Raw genomic sequence first — 23,683 nt, 5'->3', positions numbered from 1 at the left:
TTTTCAGTACATACTTTAACTGTTTAAAAAAAGTTTTTAAAGAGATCATAATTACACATTCTTAGTCTTCCTAACTTTCTTTCTTTTTTTTGTCATGCCTGCAGCATATGGAAGTTCCAGGCTAGGGATTGAACCCATGCCACAGCAGAAACAATGCCAGATCCTTAACTCACCAAGTCACCAGAGAATTCCAATTAGTCTTCCTTTCTTAATAAAAATGTTTAATGTCTTAGTAAATTTCATGCAAAGAATATAATAAAAGCTAACTTTATTGAACATTTTATGTGTCTGTAATATGTATTAACTTACATATTAACTTAGTTAATATGTATTAACTAAGTACTTCATATGTATTAACTATTTTAACCATCATAACAATCCTATGGAATAAGTATAATTATCCATATTTTATAAACAAGGAAACTGAGGCACAAAGATGCAATTTGCCTAATATTACACAGTCAGAAAGCAGCAAAGTCAAATTTAAAACCTAAAATAACTGGCTTTAGGACCTGTGATCTTATCCTTTCTGATGTGACCTGAGAGGAATTATTCATTTTGGGGGGCTTGAAACAGTAAAAGCCATTACTGTACAATGTAAATTACTGGTCAAATCTGTGTATTTTCTAGTTATTCCCCACTCCTAGAACTACCAGTGGAATGAAAAATGGAGTGGGAAATCTGGGAATATGGTTGGGGAATAATTATTTAATTGTTGTTTAGACAACCTTCCCAAAGACTGTCAGAAAAAATGAATATGGTGACTCTTTCTAAGCAGTTTTTAAGAAGGTACTTTATTATGGGGTACAAAACCTTCTCAAATGCTTGCCTTTGAAATGGTTTTATGATAAAAAGACATTTGGCCACTTTGAAATAATACTCTTTGAAATCATGATTTTGAAGCCAAAAACACATCTAAGGTGGATTTTTATGTAATACACTGTGTTCTCATCACAAAGGACAGGGTGCATACAGTAACTAAAGATGCTTGCTTTTCCCTTTAATTCCAAAGACAGGCATTAGTCTAACGCATGGTTTCACAAATACATGTCTAAGAATCACTCAGATTGCTTATTATAAATACAGATACTAGTTTCATCAGTAGATTCTATTTCTGTAAATTTGGAGTGGGGCTTATCTCCTGCACAAGATTCTTATGTAGGTAGTAAGGCAACCATCCTTAGGAAAACACAGGATGAAGAAATCAGAAAGAACCTCACGTGATTCTGTAACATTCTACAGCCCTGACAAGACAGTGCAGCCTGAGAACATGGTATAATTGTCTCAAATTAGCCACAGAATCCTGTTAAAAAGCACATATTTAGAAAATAAGTTCAAAAGGGAGTTCCCATGGTGGCTCAGCGGTTAGCAAACCGCACTAGCATCCATGAGGACTAGGGTTTGATCCCTGGCCTCACTCACTGGATTAAGGATCTGGTGTTGCCCTGAGCTTTGGTGTAGGTCGCAGATGCAGCTCAGATCTGGAGTTGCTGCGGCTGTGGTGTAGGCCAGTGGTTACAGCTCCTATTCAACCCCTAGCCTGGGAACTTCCAAATGCCGCGGGGCGCGGGGTGGCCCTAAAAAAAGACAAAAAAAAGGGAGGGGGAATTAATGTAGATCTGATACTTAAAAGTCATGGGAAAATAGGATTACAAAATAATAAGTGTAACTTGATCCCAGTTAGGAAAAAGAAAATTGGAAGGCTCTACATCAAAATGTTAACACTGATCCTCAAAGGGCGGTGCAATTTTGGTTGCTATTATTTCCTTTTCTTTGTGCTTTTAATATTTTCTAGATGGTTTATGGGGTATTTTCATAATTTGTCAATACTATACTTATTTAGAGGCATAAGAGATTAACACTGCAGCTCCGATTCAACCCCTCGCCTGGGAACTTCTATATGCCACGGGTGCAGCCCTAAAAACTGAAAAAAAAAAAAAATTCTAATATGAATGTCATCTGAATTTCCATATTAAATATAAAAGTGCTGTTTCTCTTCTAAAAACAAAGCAAAGAAACTCTCAAGAGCTTAACTTAGGCAACATCTGCATGAACAAAACCAGCATTGATTAATAAGCTGAATTTGGCATGCTGATGTAGGTTTTAATAAAAAAAAATTCTACTGTAAAAAATATTGTATTGTTCAGAATTACTCTATTAATAATCGTATAAATTAATAATCTTTTATGTTTGGCCTTGTCAAAGGGAGAATCACATTAAGCAAAAGAAAAAAAAAGATAAACAGAAATGAAGATCACAGAAAACAAATATGTTTTTCTAGTTTGTGTATTTGGAAAAGGAAGGGAAATTTAACAGCAATACAGAAGGAGAAAAAAAGACATGAGAACTTACTCGCAATTAGAAAGTGTGGACAAGGATGCATCCATCTTCTCTATAGGGGGAATCTGAGCATATAGCTTTATCTCTCTGGCTTCGGATGGCTTCTGACTGGTTTTTTCTTCCTATAACAAAAATTAATTCAGAATGAAATGTTCTCAGATTGTAGTGGAACTAAAAAAGCCAGAATTTCCCAAGGCTTTTCAACATTTATTCAAAACAATTATTAAAATATATTAATTCTATACATTCTTGAGAGTTCACTTATTGATATTTAACTGAACCTGATAACTAGGCTTATGTGTGGCTGATTCAGAAAATTTACTGCTAGATCTCAACCAAATGGAAAAGAGGAGTTAATAAAACTGTTGGAGACCAGTGAACTGCTGAACTCGGCAGAAAGCAAACTTGGTGTGGCAAAGCCAGAAAAGCATGTATGCCTACGCAGAATTCTCAAGTACAGGGTGTCCTTCAAAGACAAGATAAGGGACTTATGCATTAACCACCCCTGTTCTATAAACAGCTGCACTGTGTCCTAAGGGTATGCACCAGTAACTTCCATGCTAGTAGTTCCCTTTGATATCCCTAGGAAATAGCTTTGTCATTGCCTACGCCTGTTCTTGCCCACTAATTGCATCACCTTCCTTAATCCCACCAATCTCATCACCTTCCTTAATAAAAGTCATGTGGGCTAAAGCCTAGGGCCTTTGTTCTGCTGAACAAAGTGCCTCCTGGTACCCCATTTTCTAAGTGTAAAAGAGTCTTGTGTGTTTTGTTATACTTTGCCGTCCCTCTTTCGGGATCTCCCATTGCCCTGCAGTGCTGGATGCAGCATAAAGCAATTTTTATTCCTATAATTTAAAAATCCTTTAAGAGTCTATCAATTAATAAACAAAAATAAAACACAATAGGAATTCCCATGGTGGCTCAGCAGTAACGAACTAAACTAGTAGCTATGAGGATTCAGTTCGATCCCTGGCCTCAATCAGTGGGTAAAGGATCTGGTGTTGCCGTGAGCTGAGATGTAGGTCGCAAACATGGCTCAGATTTGGTGTTGCTGTGGCTGTGGTGTAAGCTGGCAGTTACAGCTCTGATTCAACCCCTAGCTTGGGAAATTCTTTATGCCACCCTAAAAAGAAAAAAAAAAAAAAAACCCACAACATAAAAAACATTTCCCTGGGAGTACCCATTGTGGCTCAGTGTTAATGAATCCAACTAGGAACCATGAGGTTGTGGGTTCGATTCCTGGTCTTGCTCAGTGGGTCAAGGATCTAGCGTTGCCGTGAGCTGTGGTGTAGGTCGCAGACGTGGCTCGGATCCCGCGTTGCAGTGGCTGTGGCGTAGACTGGCGGCTACAGCTCTGATTGACCCCTAGCCTGGGAACCTCCATTTGCCTCAGGTGCAGCCCTAGAAAAGACAAAAAAAAAATTTCCCTGGGAAGAATTCCTTGTCCTTAAATAACCTTTTTCTAAGTATCAGATGCAGATGTGTAAGATCAATTGTTTTTGTCATCTCATCTTCCTCTTCTATATACAATTTAGTCTGAGTTAGAATCCTCGAATACCAAGAATTTTGGAAGATTAGCCTCTTTACAACATACCTGAGGTCAAATTTATTTGGTCTACAATAATTTACTACTAAATTCTATCTTAGAGTTTAATTTCAGTACTAAGTACACAATTTAAACTTGAACTTCCAGGATACGCTGCCTCATATTTTCTAGTTCTCTCTCCAACAAAACAATAAAAGAAGTTCCTCCAGTTTAGGGACCATTTTCTTTGCTTTCCTATGTTTTCTATAAGCTAGTGTAACATAAGACACAGACACAAAAGAAGCTTATTTTAAAAAAATCAAATCCTAACACATCAATAATAGAAAAATATATAATCAGTTGAAAGAGATCTAGTACACACCCACTCAGTACTTATTTTTGTGCTATACATTTGTAGGTTAGAAGAGGGGAGAGAGACATCTATAAATCCTCAATAAATGTTTAGTTTATCAGTGCAAGAATGAACATGGGAGTTCCCGTTGTGGCGCAGTGGTTAACGAATCCGACTAGGAACCATGAGGCTGTGGGTTCGATCCCTGGCCTTGCTCAGGGGTTAATGATCCGGCGTTGCCGTGAGCTGTGGTGTAGGTTGCAGACACGGCTCGGATCCCGCGTTGCTGTGGCTCTGGCGTAGGCCAGTGGCTGCAGCTCCGATTCGACCCCTAGCCTGGGAACCTCCATATGCCGCGGGAGTGGCCCAAAGAAATAGCAAAAAGACAAAAAAAAAAAGAATGAACATGATGTCTTCAAACAATCTTAAAGTCAAAGATTTATGGCCATAATGTAATCTAGAAATAGAACCTACAAACCAAACCAAAAAACCAACCACTTGTTATTATAAATAGATAAAGTACTAAAATCTGATTCAAGGAAATTGAATCTAATCCTCAGAATACTCAATACTTTTTTATTAAACAAAACAGATTTTTCATTAACCAAGCAGAAATGAGTTTTTAAAATGCAACCAGGGCAGTTCCCATTGTGGCTCAGCATGTTAAGAACACGACATATTGTCTGTGAGGATGTGGGTTTGATCCCTGGCCTTGATCCAGCATAGCTGCAAGCTACAACGTAGATCACAGATGTGGCTCAGATCTAGTGTTGCTATGGCTGTGGTGTAGGCCTCAGCTGTAGCTCTAATTCAGCCCTTAGCCCAGGAACTTCCATATGCCAGAGATGCAGTTCTAAAAGGAAGGAAAAAAAATTAAAATGCGGGGTACACAAAAGTTTATAGCCTCTAAAACAATAATTTAAATACTTCATTATCCTATTACTTTGTCTATTTTCCCTAGACACCAAATTTCTTGAAAGACTTTTTATTCAAAGCCCAGCTACAAAAGCAAAAGGTACATTGTTATATAAAAAACAACTGATAGATAACATAGTTAAAGAAGTTATCACTGGGCATAGAAATTGAAGATCCATTTCTATACTCTATGGAAATTCTACCTATAATGCTGAATTACCACTGTTCAAACTTCATAGAATGTTATAATCAAAATATTTGTCTATATTTAAGGCACTTTTTTTTTACAATGTGGTTTTCTCTCTAATATTACTTTTTTTTTTTTTTGGCTATTCCCAGGGATCAAACCCATGCCACAGCAGCAACCAGAGCCACAGCAATGATAATACCAGATCCCCAACCCACTTAGCCACCAGGGAGCTCCATGACATGCTTTTTAATAATGTATTTTGTGTGTATATTATGCATTTTTTCTAGATATATTTAAAAAAACTTTTTTTTGGCCGAGCCCACAGCAGGTAGAAGTTCCCAAGGCAGGGACTGAACCTGCACCACAGCAGCAACCCCAGCTGCTGCAGTGACAATGCCAGATCCTTTACCTAATCTAACCTAACCTAAGCCACAGGGAACTTTGAACTGAAATGTTCCAGATATAATTAAATGTTCCAGATATAATTAAAGCACTAAATAAGTTTAAGATATACAGCATAATGATTTGAGTGCATAATCATGAAATGATTACCACAAGTTTAGTGAACATCCATCATCTCATATATATATATAAAATAAAAAATTTTTCCCTTGTGATGAGAACTCATAGGATTTACTCTCTTAACAACTTTCATATATGACGTATAGCAGTGTTAATTATATTAATCATATTGTACATTACATCGCTAGTACTTATTTATCTTGTAACTGGAAGTTTGTACCTAATGACCGCCTTCATTCAATTCCCTCTCTCCCTCCCTCCATCTCTGGTTATGTCTCCTTCTATGAGTTTCTTTGTTGAAATATAATTGACCTAGAATACGATGTTAGTTCCTGGTGCAAAACATAGAGATTCAGTATTTCTAGGAGTTTCCAACTAGTTCTGAGTAGCATCCATGGGGATGCAGGTTTAATCCCTGGCGTTGCTCAATGAGCTGGGGATCCGACATTGCTGTTAGCTGTGGTGTAGGTTGCAGACATAGCCTGGGAACCTCCAATGCCTTGAGTGGGCCCCTACAAAGCAAAAAAAAAAAATTCTATACATTGCAAAATGATCATCACTTTTTACAGATTTATTGGGATATGACTGACACATAACATTGTGTATGTTTAAGGTATATAATGTGATGCTTTGATACTAACCTTATTATGATAATCATTTTGCAATATACATATATTCGCAATATATATATTGCAAAATTATTACCAGAATAAGGTTAGTTAACACACCCATCACTTTACATAATAATTTTTTTGTGTATGAGAACATTTAAGATCTACTCTCTTAACAACTTTCAAGTATATATATAATACAGTATTATTAACTATAATCACCACGTATATATTAGATCCCCAGAACTTATTGGTCTTATAACTGTATGTCTGTACCCTCTGTCCAATGTTTCCCCATTTCCCCCACTCCCCAGTTCTGGCAACCACTATTCTAATATGTTTCTATGAGTTCAGCTTTTCTAGATTCCACATATAAGTGAGATCGTATAGTATTTGTCTTTATCTAATTTATGTCACTTGGCTGATGCACTCAAGGTCCATCCGTGTTGTCACAAACGGAAGGATTTCTTTCTTTTTATGAATTAGTAATATTCCATTATGTATAAATACATATTTTCTTTATCCATTCATCCTGTGATGGATATTTAGATTGTTTCCAGGTCTTGGCTATTGCGAATAATGCTCCAATGAACATGGGGTATCTCCTCGAGATAGTGATTTCGTTTCCTTCAGATATATCCAGAAGTAGGACTGCTGCATCATACGGTAGTTCTACTTTTAATTTTTGAGGAAACGCCATACTGTCTACCATAGCACTGTACCAATTTACATTCCCATCAAAGTGCAAAAGGGTTCCTTTTATTCCACATCCTCACCAACACTTTCCTCTCATTTTTTGGATGACAGCCAAAACAGGCATGAGGTGATATCTCATTGCAGTTTTGATTTGCATTTCCCTGTTGATCAGTAATGTTGAATATCACTTTAGTATTTTTATTTGATGTCTTTTCAGTTGTCTATGCATGATTTTCATTTGTCCACATTGACTGTTCCTGTTCTAACCTCCAAGAGGTTAAAATCATTTGTCTAACACCTAGATAATCCATAACACATATCATTCTATCACCTGAAAATGACGTGTAGTTTAATGATGATAAAGTTGAAAAAGAAAATGTATTATAACAGAGATTCCAGCCACCTTAAAGTAACAGATGGATAGTCCTTCCATATTTAAAATTTTCAATGGCCAGATTTTTTAATTGAAATATTTATTCAGATATTTGAAGGTCCATCTGCAGTTATAAAAAATAATACAGAGAAAAAAAATAATACAGAGATATCCCTATACACTTTGCTCAGTTTCCCCCAATGGTAATATTTTAAAAACTATAGTATATATCATAACCAGATATTGATATTGATACAATCCACTGATTTTAATCATATTCCCAATTTTACTTGTACTCATTTATACATATGAGTGTGAATGTATTTGCATGTGTGTATTAAGTTGTATACAATTTTATCACATGTGGACTCATGTATCCACTACCATGGTCAAGATAGCTAAACAGTTCAAATAGTACAAAGATAAATGGTATTAAATGGTCAGATTTAAATGACTATCCAAAAATTCTCCTTATATGGTTTCTAAAAGAAGTAAAAACTCATAAACTTACCCATCTGGTGAGGGCTTCTTTGATTGTTGTTGCTTTTGCCTTAAAAAGAGGAGAAGAAACAAAGCTGTCTTTATTGGTGTGATTTGTTGATTCAAATTTCATGTAATAATTATTATCACTGGCATCTATCATTAAAAATTTAACTTCTGGGAGTTCCCATTGTAGCTCAGTGGGTTAATAAGGACCTTCCTTGTATCCATGAGGATGCAGGTTTGATCCCTGGCCTTACTCAGTGGGTTAAAGGATCCAGCATTGCTGTGAGCTGCGATGTAGGTTGCAGATGCAGCTTGGATCTGGCATTGCTATGGCTATGGCATAGGTCGGCAGCCGCAGCTCTGATTCAACCCCTAGCCCAGGAACTTCCATATGCCAAATGTGTGGCCCTAAAAAAACAAAAAAACTAACTCCTTTCTTTGAAACTTTATATGCAAAGGGAATGTTTTTTGTTTGTTTTTGCTTTTTTTGAGCTGTACCTGTGGCATATGTAAGTTCCTGGGCTAGGGGTTCAATGGGAGCTGCAGCTGCTGGCCTTTGCCACAGCCACAGCAATGTGGGATCTGAGCCACGTCTGAGGCCCACACCACAGCTCGTGGCAACACTGGACCCTTAACCCACTAAGCGAGGCCAGGCATCAAACCTGCATCTTCATGGTTACTAGTCAGGTTCATTACCACTGAGCCACAACAGGAACTCCTGCAAAGGGAGTGTTTTAATATTCTGAAATCAAAATGACTTCTTTAAGTAACTCTGAGAAATTAAGGAAATCATGATGTAATGTCATATACTTCACTTCCACTTGGTTTATAAAAAACATACAGCTTTCAACATTGATATTAAAACATAGGTTATTTCAGTGATGCTAGGCTTTACATCTTTTTTACATTTTAATATCTTTGAAATTTGGATACATCTTTTTTTTTCTTCTTTTTTATTACTCAAATGAATTTAGGATACATCTTATAACTAGGAAATTTATAAGTGCTGCAGCCAGGTAGAACTGATGAAGTTTTAGAAAAAAAAAATTTTTTTTTTTTGGCTACACTGGTGGCATGTGGAAGTTCCAGGGCCAGGGATCAAACCTGTGCCACAGCAGTGACCTGAACCACAGCAGTGACAATGTCAGATCCTTTCCCATTGAGCCACCAGGGAACACCAAGAAAAATATTAACCATTTTATTTAATATACATGCTGTGCTGATTTTTATGTTTGTCAAAGGGTGACGTGATAAAAATGAATTCCGGAGTTCCCGTAGTGGCGCAGTAGTTAACAAATCCGACTAGGAACCATGAGGTTTCGGGTTCGGTCCCTGCCCTTGCTCAAGTGGGTTAAGGGTCCGGCGTTGCCGTGAGCTGTGGTGTAGGTCACAGACGCGGCTCGGATCCCGCGTTGCTGTGGCTCTGGCGTAGGCTGGTGGCTACAGCTCCGATTCGACCCCTAGCCTGGGAACCTCCATATGCCGCGGGAGCGGCCCAAGAAATAGCAAAAAGACAAAAAAAAAAAATAAATTAAAAAAATAAAAAATAAAAATAAAAATGAATTCCCTAAATACATATAAAATAACTCTGTCAATAAGTCTAAAATAAAAAATCCTAAGTGATATAAAATTATGTCCTAGTTTAATTCCAACTTTTTCTCTTTCTTAGAAGAACATAAAATAATGTGCACCTTATAATCAATAGTGTCTTAGATTCAATTTAACATGACATTAAAAACTTTAAAAGAAAATGAAGACATCTTATGGATCATTCCTGGAGCTCATGAAAAAGAGAGAGAGAACATTAAACAATAACAAAAGGAATTATGTCTACAAAGTAGAGATATACTAATAAATAACACTTGAGTTAAAAAGAAAATCATATGTTAGAGAAAAATCATGAAATAAAAGACAAAGAATGTTAAAATATAAGGAACATAACGCTTAAAAGCAAACATGCATCAATACATGTATTTAAAAATAAGAGGGGGAAAATAAGACGATGGAGTCGAATGACTCAAGCTCAACTCCTCTCATAAAAACACCAAAATAGCAACCATCTAGTTAACAAGCATCCACAAAATAGACTGGAAACTACCAAAACAGATATCCTACACCCAAAGACAAAGAAGAAACCACAATAAAATGGTAGGAGGGGCACTTTCCCAATATAAGCAAAACCCACACTCACCAGGTGGGCAACCTACAAATTAGAAAATAACTATAGAATTTCCCGTTGTGGCTTGGCAGGTTAAGAACCCGACTAGTATCCATGAGGATGCAGGTTCAATCCCTAGCCTTGCTCAGTGGGTTAAAGATCTGGCATTGCCACAAGCTGTGGTGTAGTTTGCAGATGCAGCTTGGATCTGGCATTGCTGTGGCTATGGCCCCTAGCCTAGGAACTTCCATATGCTGTAGGTGTAGCTGTAAAAAAAGAAAAAAAAATGAAAATAACTATATCACAGAGGCTCTCCTACTGGAGTAAGAGTTCCAAACCCCATGTCAGGCTCCCAAGAATGGGGGTCTGGCATTGGGAAGAAGAGACCCCCAGAGCATTTGGCATTGAAGGACAGTGGGGCTTGAGCATAGGAGCTCCAAAGAACTGGGAGAAGCAAAGACTCCACTCTTGGAGCGTGTACACAAAGTGCCATGTGCACTTGGTTTCAGGGCAAAGCAGGGACTCCACCAGAAACTGGAATGAGCCAGACCTGCCTGTGGGTCTTGGAATGTCACTTGGGGAGACAGGGGTTTCCTACAGCTCTCTGTTGGGGAATACTGGATACTTGAGGCAGAGGTCCCAGGTGTTAATCATAGGTATGAGGGCTCCTGGAGGCTGCCATTTTGTAAAAACTGACCCCACCCAATACCCTGCAGGTGCCAGTGCTGAGAAACCCCAGGCTGAAAACCTGACAGGGTGGGAACACAGACCCACCCATCAATAGACAGGCTTCTTAAAGACTTCCTAGGCACACTCACATCTAATCCTGCCCTTTGACACAGACCTATCCACCAGAGAGAGGAGACCCAGCTTCACACACCAGGGAGCAGGCACCAATCCCTCCCATCAGGAAGCTGGCACAAGTCCCTGGATCAATGCCACCCACCGGGGGCAGATACCAGAAGCAAGAGGAGGTTGTAACTATGCAGCCTTCAGAAAGGAGACCACAAACACAAAAAGCTAGAAAAAATGAAATGGCAGAGAGTTACATTCCAGATGAAGGAACAAGACAAAAATCCCAGAACAACTAAATGAATTGGTGACAGGCAATCTACATGAAAAAGACTTTAGAGTAATGAGAGTTCCTGCTGTGGTGCAGTGGAAATGAATCTGACTAGTATCCATGAGGATGCAGGTTCCATCCTTGACCACGTTCAGTGGGTCAGAGATCTGGCATTGCTGTGAGCTGTGGTGTAGGCTGCAGATGTAGCTCTGATTCAGCCCCTAGGCTGGGAACTTCCACATGCCAGAGGTACAGCCCTAAAAGAGGGGAAAAAAAAAAAAAAGACAATAGAGTAATGATAGTAAGGATGACCTAAGATCTCAAGAAAAAAATGGAGGCAAAGATCAATTAATTACAAGAAATATTTAACAAAGAAATAGAAGATTTAACAACAGAGAGAGATGAAAAATACAACAACTGAAATGAAAAATACACTAGAAGGAATCAAAAGCAGAATCCATGAGGCAGAGGAATGAATAAGTGAGATGGAAAACAGGCTAGTAGAAACCACTAACACAGAACAGAATAAAGAAAAAAGGATGAAGGGAGGAGTTCCCTTTGTGGCTCAGTGGTTAAGGAACCCAACTTTGATCCCTGGCCTCTCTCAGTGGGTTAAGGATCCAGTATTGCCATGAACTGTGGTGTAGGTAGCAGATGTGGCTTGGATCTGGTGTTGCTGTGGTGTAGGCCAGCAGCTGTAGCTCTGATTCGACCCCTAGCCTGGGAACTTCCATATGGGGCAAATGCAGCCCGAAAAAGAAAAAGAAAAGAGAAAAGGATGAAAAGAAATTAGTATAACCTACGAGACCTCTGGTACAACATTAAATGCAGCAACATTTGCATTATTGGGGTCCCAGAAGAAGAAGAGAGAGAGAAAGGTCCTGAGAAAAATATTTGAAGAGATAATAGCCAAAAACTTCCCTAACATGGGAAAGGGAAACAATAATTCAAGCTGGGGAAGACTAGTGAGTCCCATATAGGATAAACCCAAGGATGAGCACCCTGAGACACATATTAATCAAATGACCAAATTTAAAGACAAAGAGAAAACATTAAAAGCAACCAGGGAAAAGCAACAAAAAACATACAAAGGATCCTCAGAAGGTTATCAGCAGATTTCTCAGCTGAAACTATATAGGCCAGAAGGGAGTGGCAGGATATATTTAAAGTGATGAAAGGGAAAATCTACAACCAAGAATATTCTACACAGAAAGGCCTTTGTTTGTATTTGACAGAGAAATCACATTCTTTAAGACAATCAAAAGCTAAGAGAGTTCAGGACCACCAAACCAGCTTTATAACAAATGCTAAAGGAATTTCCTTAGGCAGGAAAAAAAGGCCACATCTGGAAACAAAATTCAAATAAGAAGCTTCACTGGTAAAAGAAAACATAAGTAAAGGTAGGATATCATCCACACGCAAATATGATATCAAAACCAACAATCAGGAGGAGTTCCCAATGTGGCACAATGGGATAAGTGATGTCTCTGCAGCTCTAGGATGCAGGTTAGCATCCTGCACACAGTGGGTTAAAGGATCTGCCATTGCTGCACCTGCAGCATGGGTTGCAACTGTAGCTCGGATCTGATACCTGGACCAGCAACTCCATATGCCATTACGCAGCCAAACAAGAAACAAAACAACAACAAAAGCAATCATGAGACAAGAAGAGTATGACTACAGGATACTGGAAAGGCATTTAAAATTGAGACAGGGAGTTCCCGTCGTGGCACAGTGGTTAACGAATCCGACTAGGAACCATGAGGTTGCGGGTTCGTTCCCTGCCTGTGCTCAGTGGGTTAACGATCCGGCGTTGCCGTGAGCTGTAGTGTAGGTTGCAGACGCGGCTCGGATCCCGCGTTGCTGTGGCTCTGGCGTAGGCTGGCAGCTACAGCTCCGATTAGACCCCTAGCCTGGGAACCTCCACATGCCATGGGAGCGGCCCAAGAAATGGCAAAAAGACAAAAAATAAATAAATAAATAAATAAAATAAAATTGAGACAGCAACTTCAAACAATCTTGTATATAAATAGATTGTTATATCAACACTCATACTAATCACAAACCAAAAATCTACAATAGATTCACAAATAAGAAAAAGCAACCCAAACACAAAATAAAGATAGTCATCAAACCACAAGAGAAGAGAACAAAAGAGGAAGGGAACAAAAAAGACCAACAAAAACAAACCCAAAGAAGTAACAAAACAGCAATAAGAACATACATAGCAATAATTACTTAAAATGTAAATGGATTAAATGCTCTAAGTCACAGTATGGCTGAATAGATATAAAAACAAGATCCACATATATGCTGTCTACAGTATACCCACTTCAGATCCTAGGGACATATACAGACTGAAAGTGATAGGATGGAAGAAGATATTCCAGACAAATAGAAATATAAAAAAACTGAAGTACCAATCCTCAAATCAGACAGATCAGACTTTAAAATAAAAAAGGTTATAAGAAACAAAGAAGGATTCTACATAATGACCAAAGGATCAATCCAAGAAGAAAATATAACAATTGTAAATATATATGCACTCAACATAGGAGCACTTCAATGTATAATGCAACTGATAACAGCCAGGAAAGGAGAATAACACAATTATAGTGGGGGACTTTAACACCCCACTTTCAGCAATGGACAGGTCATACAGACAGAAAATCAATAAGGAAACACAGGCCTTAAGTGATGCTTTAGATCAGAAAGACTTAATTAATATTTATATAACATTCCATCCCAAAGCAGCAGAATACACATTCTTCTCAAGCACACATGGAATATTCTCCAGGATAGATCACATTTTGGGCCACAAATCAAGCCTCAATTAATTTAAGGAAACTGAAATTGTATCAAGCAACTTTTCCAATCACAATTCTATAAGATTAGAAATCACCTACAAGAAAAAACTGTGAGAAACATAAACATGTGGAGACTATACAATATGCTACTGAACAACCAATGGATCACTGAAGAAATCAAAGAAAAATTTTGAAATACCTAAAGACAAATGAAAACAAAAACACAATGATTTGAAACCTATGGGACACACACAGCAAAAGCAGTTCTAAGAAGGAAGTTTATGGCAATACAACCTTACCTCAGGGAACAAGAAAAATATCAAATAAACAACCTAAACTTATACCTAAAGCAACTAGAGAAAGAAAAACAAAGAAAACCCAAAGTTAGTGGAAGGAAAGAAATAATAAAGGTTAGGGCAGAAATAAAGGAAATAGAGACGAAGAAAACAATAGAAAGGGTCAAAGAACAAGCTTTTATTTGAACAGCTTTTGTTTGATCTTTGAAAAGATAAAAAAAATTAATAAATCTTTAGCCAAACTCATCAAGAAAAAAAAGGAGAGGGCTAAAATTAATAAAATTAGAAATGAAAAAGGAGAAGTTACAAATGACATCACAGAAATACAAAGGATCAAAGTAGACTACTTACTGAAAGCAATTATATGCCAATAAATGGACAACCTAGGAGAGATGCACAAATTCTTACAAAGGTACAACCTTTCAAGATTGATCAAGAAAGAAATGGAAAATAAGAACAGAACAATTACAAGCACTGAAATTGAAGCTTTGATTAAAAATTTCAAAAAAAAAAAAGTCTAGGACTGGATGGTTTCACAGGCAAATTCTATCAAATATTTAGAGAAGGGATAATACCTATCTTTGTGAAACTATTCCAAAAAACTGCAGAGAAAGGAACACTCACAAACTCATTCTACGAGGCCACCATCGCCCTGAAACCAAAACCAGAAAAAAACAAATCACAAAAAAGAAAACGATGGGCCAATATCACTGATGAATATAGATGCAAAAATACTCAACAAAATATTAGCAAACAAAATCCAACAATTCATGAAAAGGATCATACACCATGATCAAGTGGGATTTATCCAAGGTATGCAAGGATTTTTCAATATCTGCAAATCAAGAGGTATGATAGATCACATTAACAGATTGAATAAGCACCATACGAACATCTCAATAGACACAAAAAATTTTTTTCCTTTCCTTTTTCTTTTCTTTTCTTTCTTTCCTTTTTTTGTGGCTGCACCTACAAAATATGGAAGTTCCCAGGCTAGAGGTTGAATCAGAGGTTCAGCTGCTGGCCTATACTACAGCCACAGCAATGCAGGATCCAAGCCACATCTGCAATATATGCCACAACTTGCAGCAACACTGGATCCTTAACCCACTGAGTGAGGCCAGGGATTCAGCCCACATCCTCATGGATACTATATCAGGTTCTTATCTGACTGAGCCACAAGAGGAAATTTCAGAAAAACTTTTGAAGGAATCTAATGCCCATTTATGATTAAAAAAAAAAAAAAAAGTTCCATGGAGTTCCCTTCGTGGCTCAGTGGTTAACGAATCCGACTAGGAACCATGAGGTTGCAGGTTCGATCCCTGGCCTTGCTCAGTGGGTTAAGTAAGGATCTGGCATTGCCATGAGCTGTGGTGTAGGTTGCAGATGTGGCTCAGATCCTGCGTTGCTGTGGCTCTGGCGTAGGCTGGTGGCTACAGCTCCGATTAGACCCCTAGCCTGGGAACCTCCATATGCCGTGGAAGCAGCCCTAGAAAAGGCAAAAAGACCAAAAAAAAAAAAAAAAAAGTTCCAGAAAGTGGGCATAGAGGGAACCTACCTCAACATAATAAAAGCCATATATGACAAACCCATAGCAAACACCATTCTCAACAATGAAAAGCTGAAAGAAATTCTGCTTAGAACAGGAACAAGACAAGGATGCCACTCTCACCATTTTTATTCAACATAATTTTGGGAATCCTGGCCATGGCAATCAGAGAAGAAAAAGAAATAAAAGGAATCCAAATTAGAAAAGAAGTAACACTGTCTATGTTTATAGATTACATGGTACTGTATATGCTATACACAGAAAGTCCTAAAGATGCCACTAGAAAACTGTTAGAGCTCATCAATGAATTTGGAAAAGTTGGTGGATAGAAAATTAATACACAGGAGATCCCATTGTGGCACAGTGGAAACGAATCCAACTGGGAACCATGAGGTTGTGGGTTCGATCCCTGGCCTCACTCAGTGGGTTAAGGATGCAGCGTTGCCGTGAGCTGTGGTGTAGGTCACAGACGCTGCTCGGATCTGGTGTTGCCGTGGCTCTGGTGTGGGCTGGCAGCAACAGCTCTGATTGGACCCCTATGGGCTGGGAATCTCCATATGCCATGGGTGCAGCCATAAAAAGACAAAAAGACCAAAAAAATAAAGAAAGAAAGAAAGAAAGAAAGAAAAGGAAAAAATTAATACACAGAAATCAAGTCACTTCTATAAACTAACAATGAAAGATGAGAGTGAGAAATTAGGGAAACAATCCCATTTGCCATTGCATCAAAAACAATAAAATATATAGGAATAAACCTACCCAAAGAGACAAAAGACCTGTACTCTGAAAACTATAAGACGCTGATGAAAGAAATCAGAGATGACACAAACAGATGGAAAGAAATACCATGCTCTTGGACTGGAAGAATCAAAATTGTCAAAATGACTATACTACCAAAGACAAGCTACAGATTCAATGCAATCCCTATCAAATCACCAATGGCATTTTTCACATAACTAGAAAAATATATTTTAAAGTTTGTTTGGAAACACAAAAGACCAAGAATAGCCAAAGCAACCATGAAAAAGAAAAATGGAGCTGGAGGAAGGCTTGAGACTATACTACAAAGCTACAGTCATCAAAACAGTATGGTACTGGCACAAAAACAGAAATATAAATCAGTGCAACAGGATAGAAAGCCCAGAAATAAACCTGCCCACCTATGGTCAACTAATCTATGACAAAGGAGGCAAAAATATACAGTGGAGAAAAGCCAGTCCCTTCAATAAGTGATGCTGGGAAAACTGGATAGCTACATGTAAAATGAAATTAGAATATTCCCTAACACCATACACAAAAATAAACTCAAAATGGATTAAAGACCTAAATATAAGACCAGGTACCATAACACTCTTAGAGGAAAACCAAGCTAAACACTCTCTGACATAAAACACAGAAATTTCTCTTCTCAAATCCACCTTCTAGAATAATGACAATAAAAATAAACAAATGGGACCCAATTAAACTTAAAAGTTTTTGCACAGCAAAGGAAACCCTAGACAAAATGAAAAGACAACCCACAGCATGGGAGAAAATATTTGCAAATGAAGCAACTGACAGGGATTAATTTCCAAAATATACAAACTAAACATGAAGCTAAACTAAAAAATATATATATACAAAAAAACATCAGAAGGCCTCAATAGACAGTTCTCCAAAAAAAACTACAGCTGGCCCCAAAACACATGAAATGATGCTCAACATCACTAATCATTGGAGAAATGCAGATGTAAACTACAATAAGGTATCACCTCACACCAGTCAGAATGGCCATCATCAAAAAGTCAATAAACAATAAACACTGGAGAGGATACAGAGAAAAAGGAACCTTCCTACACTGTTGGTGGGAATGTTATTTGGCATTACCACTGTGGAAAACAGGATGGAAATTCCTCAAAAAACTAAAAATAAAACTACCATATGATCCAGCAATCCCACTCCAGGGCATATATCTAGAAACTCTGACAAAGAATGGGTATATGTACATATGTAATGGAATCACTTTGTTGTACAGCAGAAATTATCACATTATAAATTAACCACACTTCAATAAAACTTTTAAAAAATAAAAAATAAAAATGAAAGATGGAGTTCCTGCCATGGCACAATAGATCAGCAGTGTCTCTGCAGCCCCAGGACACAGCTTTGGTTCCTGGCCTGGCACAGCGGATTAAAGGATCTGGTATTGCTGCAGCTGCAGCACAGATAGCAACTATCGCTTGGATCTGATCTGTGGCCCAGTAACTCCATATGCTATGGGGTGGCCAAAAAAGACACAGAAAAAATTTTTAATTTTTTTAATTAAAAATTTTTTTAAAATAAAAGAGAACAAGGGATAGAAAACAAGGAGACTAAGCATTCTAGAAAAAGTACATCATTAAGTACAGAATGTAATACAAAGGAAGAAATTAATCAAACAGAATGGGAGGAAAAAAGATGAACAAAATTAAAAGTTGGTTCTTAAGTCTCTGGCAAGCCTGACTGAGCAAAAAAGAGAGATATTAAAAAAAAAAAGCAAAAGGAGTTCCCGTCATGGCTCAGCAGTTAACGAATCTGACTAGCATCCATGAGGATGGAGGTTCAATCCCTGGCCTTGCTCACTGGGTGAAGGATCTGGCTTGCTGTGAGCTGTGGTGTAGGTCGCAGAGACGGTCCTGCATTGCTGTGGCTGTGGTGCAGGCCAGTAGCTACAGTTCTGATTTGACCCCAGCCTTGGAATCTCCATATGCTGTGAGTGCGGCCCTAAAATGCAAAAATAAAAAATAACATAAAATTTTTAAAAAGAGCAAAATATAGAATAAATAAGTGGAGGGATGGATGGACTGAGGGTTTGGGATTGGCATATGCACACTGTGGTATGGAATGGCCAACAGGGACCGGCTGTACAGCACAGGGAATTCTATCCTATATTCTGCGATGATCCATATGGCAAAATAATCTGAAAAAGAGTGGATGTGCGTACATGTGTAACTGAATCATTTTGCTGTATATCAGAAACTATCAAAACACTGTAAATCAACTATACTTCAATAAAACTTCTTAAAATGAAAAAAAGAATAAGGGGGAATAACAGATACCACAGAGATTTTAAAAATAAAATATTATAAGCAAGTATATAGTAATAAGTTTGAAAATCTAGACAAAGTATGCATTTCTATAAAAAACAAAAGTACCAAAACTGTCATAAAAAGAACCAGAAGTTTTGAAAAGACCAATAACAATTTTAAACATTAAAAAGCTAATCAAAGAGATTTACCCTCTCTCTCCTCCCCTAAGGCTCTAAGCCTAGATAAATTACAAGTGAGTTCTACCAAGCTTTCAAGGAACAGATAGATATTCCTTGTTACACAAGTTGTTTCAAAAACCACAAAAAGGAGACACTGCCACCATATTTTATGAAACTAGAATAACCTTGATGCCATAACCAGATAAGGAGCCCGCTTTTACTTTGCACACAGATTTGAAAATCCTAGATACAATATTAGATCTCTGAAAGCCAATGGTGTATAATTATCATGGTCAAAAACAGCATATTCCAGGAACATAAGGATTGTTTAACAACAGAAAAATCTATATATGCAAATCATTTATTAGTGGATTAAAGGGGGAAAATCACATTTATTACAGAAAAGTACAGAAAAAGCACTTGATAAAGTTCTATATGTCAGTAAAAACTCTCAACTAAGGATTAAAGTGAAATTCCTTACATGATAAAAGCTACATATCAAAAAGCTTTAACAAATACCATACTTAATGGAGGAATTAATTTATTTGAGCAAATACTCATTATTACCTCCTATGTAATCAATAGTGAAAGAAACATTCTTTCACTTGCTTTGGATAGATCAGTGAACAAAACAAAGATCCCTGCCTTCATGGAATTTACATCTATTGGTGGGAGACAGATGGTAAATAATAAATACGATAAATAAATAAATAATACAGTATAGTATATTTAGGAGGTAACAATTACTAAGGAAAAAGAAAAAGCTGAGCTTGGTAAGGAGTATTAGGATGTGTGTATATATGTGTGCAGGACATTTATTTTAAATAAGGTAGTCAAGTTGGCCCAATTAGGAAGTTAACATTAAAAGTATTCTTGGGTGTTCCCATTGTGGCTCAGAGGAAATGAATCCATGAGGACACAGGTTTGATCCTTAGCCTCACTCAGTGGGCGTTATCATGTGCTGTGGTGTAGGTCACAGACGTGGCTCAGATGCCGAGTTGCTGTGACTTTGGTATAGGCCAGTGGCTACATCTCCGATTCCACTCCTAGCCTGGGAACCTCCATAAGCCTCTGGTGCGGCTCTAAAAGACAAAAAGACAGAGGAAAAAAAAAAACAAAAAACAAAAAAAACCTTACCCTAATATTACATTTTCTCAAATAAGAAAACTTCATTCATGGAAAGTAATACACTTATGTACCATTAAAAAAAGATGCTGGAGTTCCCGTCGTGGCGCAGTGGTTAATGAATCCGACTAGGAACCATGAGGTTGCGGGTTCGGTCCCTGGCCTTGCTCAGTGGGTTAAGGATCTGGCGTTGCCGTGAGCTGTGGTGTAGGTCGCAGACGTGGCTCGGATCTTTCGTTGCTGTGGCTCTGGCTTAGGCTGGGGGCTGCAGTTCTGATTCGACCCCTAGCCTAGGAACCTCCATATGCTGTGGGAGCTGCCCAAAGAAATAGCAAAAAGACAAAAAAAAAAAAAAGATGCTGCCAATTATATCACACCATCATATTTCATAATACAAAACTATGAAAAAAGTGTCCAATTTCTGATTTTTCAAAGAAGTCAGAAATCTATGTTATGATGTAAAATATCATTTCATGACATTGGAAGCTAATTTTTTAAAATTAAAAACATTTGTGGGACTGTATTTATGTATTTCTAGAGGGACCCAGAACTGGAAGTTTGCTTCCTCTAATTACTAGTTTTGATTCTTTATTTGAAGATTTTCAATAATTCTCAGAGTTCATCCTTCCAGAATTATTTAGGGCTGGTTATTCCTTTACCTGAATATAAATCTAGATTCCAGAATTTTTTACTTTCCTTGGTTTTCAGCTAAACATCTGTGGAATAAAGTAAGGAAAGCAGAGGGGAAAACTTTTTTAAAGAGTAGCATTTAATCTCATGGTTGAGGGCAGGCATGGTTTCCTCATCATTTCAATGTCTGTCCACTTACATAGTAATGGAATCACGAAAAGAAGAAAACTAGTTAAACTTATTTTTACAAACATCTCAACAGGCAGGAAAATCACATACTTTGCTAAACAGCTTTGGCGGGGTCTGTAACCAACCAACAACATTCCTTTTTAAACTACTAGTTGGAACTACCAAGTATGTAAGCATGACAGTGCTCACTGTAAGAGTTGAGGAGCATCACTAGGTAAAATCATTAATTCATTAAGAGCTTTGATTGGATAGATTTCATAACCAAGACAGCAGTATTTCTCAAAGTGTTGTGGGGCGCCCTTCGATTTTAGATTCACTTGAAATGCATATTCCTGAACCCCATTATATAAAAAATTCATAATCTGCACTCCGATTTAGGCCAAAGTCATACCTATGCATACTGAAATTTGAGAAACACTACCCTAATATATTCTATCTAGAGAGGGTTTTACAATGTCACTAATAACTGAACTGACAGGCGTTCAGAAGGCAACCTGAGCACATCACAGGTTACAAATACGGCACTCAGTGTTACACATATTCCTCTGGTAACCAACACACACACACCCCATCTCACCAGGGGGAATTTACTTCTCTGTAAAAAGATATCCTTATTCACACTCTGCCCTCCATCGCCTTTCCCACTCTAGAGCGCTCTTTTTCGAGAATTTTCTGCTCTGTACCCTCCACTTTCTCTGCCAGAGTCTCTCCACATTAAACCAACCTCCAACCCGACCCAGGCCGTCCTTCACCGCAGACCACCCGGTGCCACGGCTTCTCTGAATCCACCGAGCTAGCATCCGGCTCCCTTCCACTGTTCAAGGATCATCCCCACCATCCACTCTCCGCCGTTTCCCTTTTCCATTTCCAATCTTCTCTCGGCTTTGGCTACGAGGCCTGGAGGGTACTCACCATTCCGGCGGTTGCTACTGTCACTGCTCTGGTTGCTAGGGCCCGCCGGGGTCAGTGCGCACGCGCACTTCTCGGAGCTCGCCGCGGATCTCTACCCCGGCAGCGATCTTTTCTCTCCGCCCTCGGGGTGGCGCGAGCGGGGCATTGTGGGACTGTGCGACCTTCACCCGGGTCCTCCCGCTCCACGGCTGCCTGCTTCCCAGAGACTGCAGGGCAGCTACTGGTGACGTCAGGAGGGCTCGGCGGCTTAACTTCGTAGAGAGGTCAAGAGATGGCTTTTTCTGTTGTGAAAGTAATTTCAGCTAATCTAGAGTGACGTACCTGTCTACATTTTAAAACTTTAAAACCTCCCAGTAACAATTGCCCCTCCCATGAAGGAACTTTAAAAATCCATTGCCCTTGCAGATTGCCCTTCCCGTTTCTTGACTCCTTGCTGTCATTCACTTGGCCGTCTGACTGAGAATACCTGGACGCGGCTGAATTTCTTCAGTTAGCTTCCCCCAACCCCTTCAGGCGGCTGAAAGCATGAAATGTTGGTTTTACATAACCAAGGTTTCCTTTTTTTACCCCCAACTATCGAATTAGCCAAAAATCGTAAAAATACCCAGAGTTGCTAGGGGTATGGAGAAGGGGGGACACATACATACACTGCTGTTTGTAATTGATACAGCCTTTCCCGAGGCTGTTGGCAATAATGTTTTAAAAGCTTTAAAAACTTTTGCACTTCTATGACCCAGCAGTTCCACTTCTGGGACTTCATCCTGAAGAAATAATCAGACAAATGCACAGAGATATACATTCAGAGTTTTAATAGCAGAAAGAAAACCCAATGTCAACAAAAGAGGTATTATTAAGCATCCAAAAAGTGAAATAAATACTTCCATTTAAAATGTTGCCGAGGGGAGTTCCCGTCGTGGCGCAGTGGTTAACGAATCCGACTCGGAACCATGGGGTTGCGGGTTCGGTCCCTGCCCTTGTTCAGTGGGTTAACGATCCAGCGTTGCCGTGAGCTGTGGTGTAGGTTGCAGACGCGGCTCGGATCCCGCGTTGCTGTGGCTCTGGCGTAGGCCGGTGGCTACAGCTCCGATTCAACCCCTAGCCTGGGAACCTCCATATGCCGGGGGAGCGGCCCAAGAAATAGCAACAACAACAACAATAACAACAACAAAAGACAAAAAAAATAAAATACAATAAAATAAAATGTTGCCGAGGGAGTTCTCCGATGGCCTAGCCGGTTGAGGCTCCTGTGTTCTCTCCACTGTGGCTCTGGTTGCCGCTGTGAGGCCTAGGTTCAATCCCTGGCCCAGGAATTCCCATATGCTGCCTGTGTGGCAAAAAAAAGGGAGAAAAAAATACAAAATAAATAAAAATTAAATGTTGCTGAAATGCATCTATTCACATGCAAAGATAGTCATGATGTATTAAAATGCAAGTTACCAAACAAAATGGTATCATCCTCTTAAAAATTACACATAGCACACCATATATACGTAACTGAAAGGATATCATGAGTGTTTAATGGCTGTTATGGACTGAATTGTGTCCCCTCAAAATTCATATGCCTTTACGGAGGTAATTAAGGTTAAATGAGACCATAAGTCTGGGGCTCTAATCCAATAAGGACTACTGTCCTTATAGGAACAGGAAAAGACACTGGGAATGGTATGCAAAAAGAAAAGGCCGTGGGAGGACACAGTGGGAAGGTGGTCATCTGT

At 38.6% G+C, this 23,683-nt stretch overlaps 1 protein-coding gene across 1 annotated transcript in view; it reads right to left on the bottom strand.

Moving 5' to 3' along the window:
• Positions 1 to 22,042, bottom strand: part of DNAL1 (dynein axonemal light chain 1) — a 43,815-nt gene extending 21,773 nt beyond the window's left edge. Inside the window, exons 1-3 of the mRNA XM_047796780.1 lie at positions 21,969 to 22,042; positions 8,039 to 8,077; positions 2,353 to 2,462 (exon numbers count right to left, since the gene is read on the bottom strand). Of these exons, the coding sequence (XP_047652736.1) occupies positions 2,353 to 2,462; positions 8,039 to 8,077; positions 21,969 to 21,971 (152 nt within the window). The 5' untranslated portion in view covers positions 21,972 to 22,042. The remainder of the gene's footprint in view (positions 1 to 2,352; positions 2,463 to 8,038; positions 8,078 to 21,968) is intronic.
• Between the last annotated feature and the right edge of the window lie 1,641 nt (positions 22,043 to 23,683).

This window comes from Phacochoerus africanus, chromosome 9, assembly GCF_016906955.1.
Source record: "Phacochoerus africanus isolate WHEZ1 chromosome 9, ROS_Pafr_v1, whole genome shotgun sequence".
Taxonomy (NCBI): Eukaryota; Metazoa; Chordata; class Mammalia; order Artiodactyla; family Suidae; genus Phacochoerus; species Phacochoerus africanus.
Note: the sequence above shows the minus strand (reverse complement) of the source record. Positions and strands in the feature narration are given on the sequence as shown.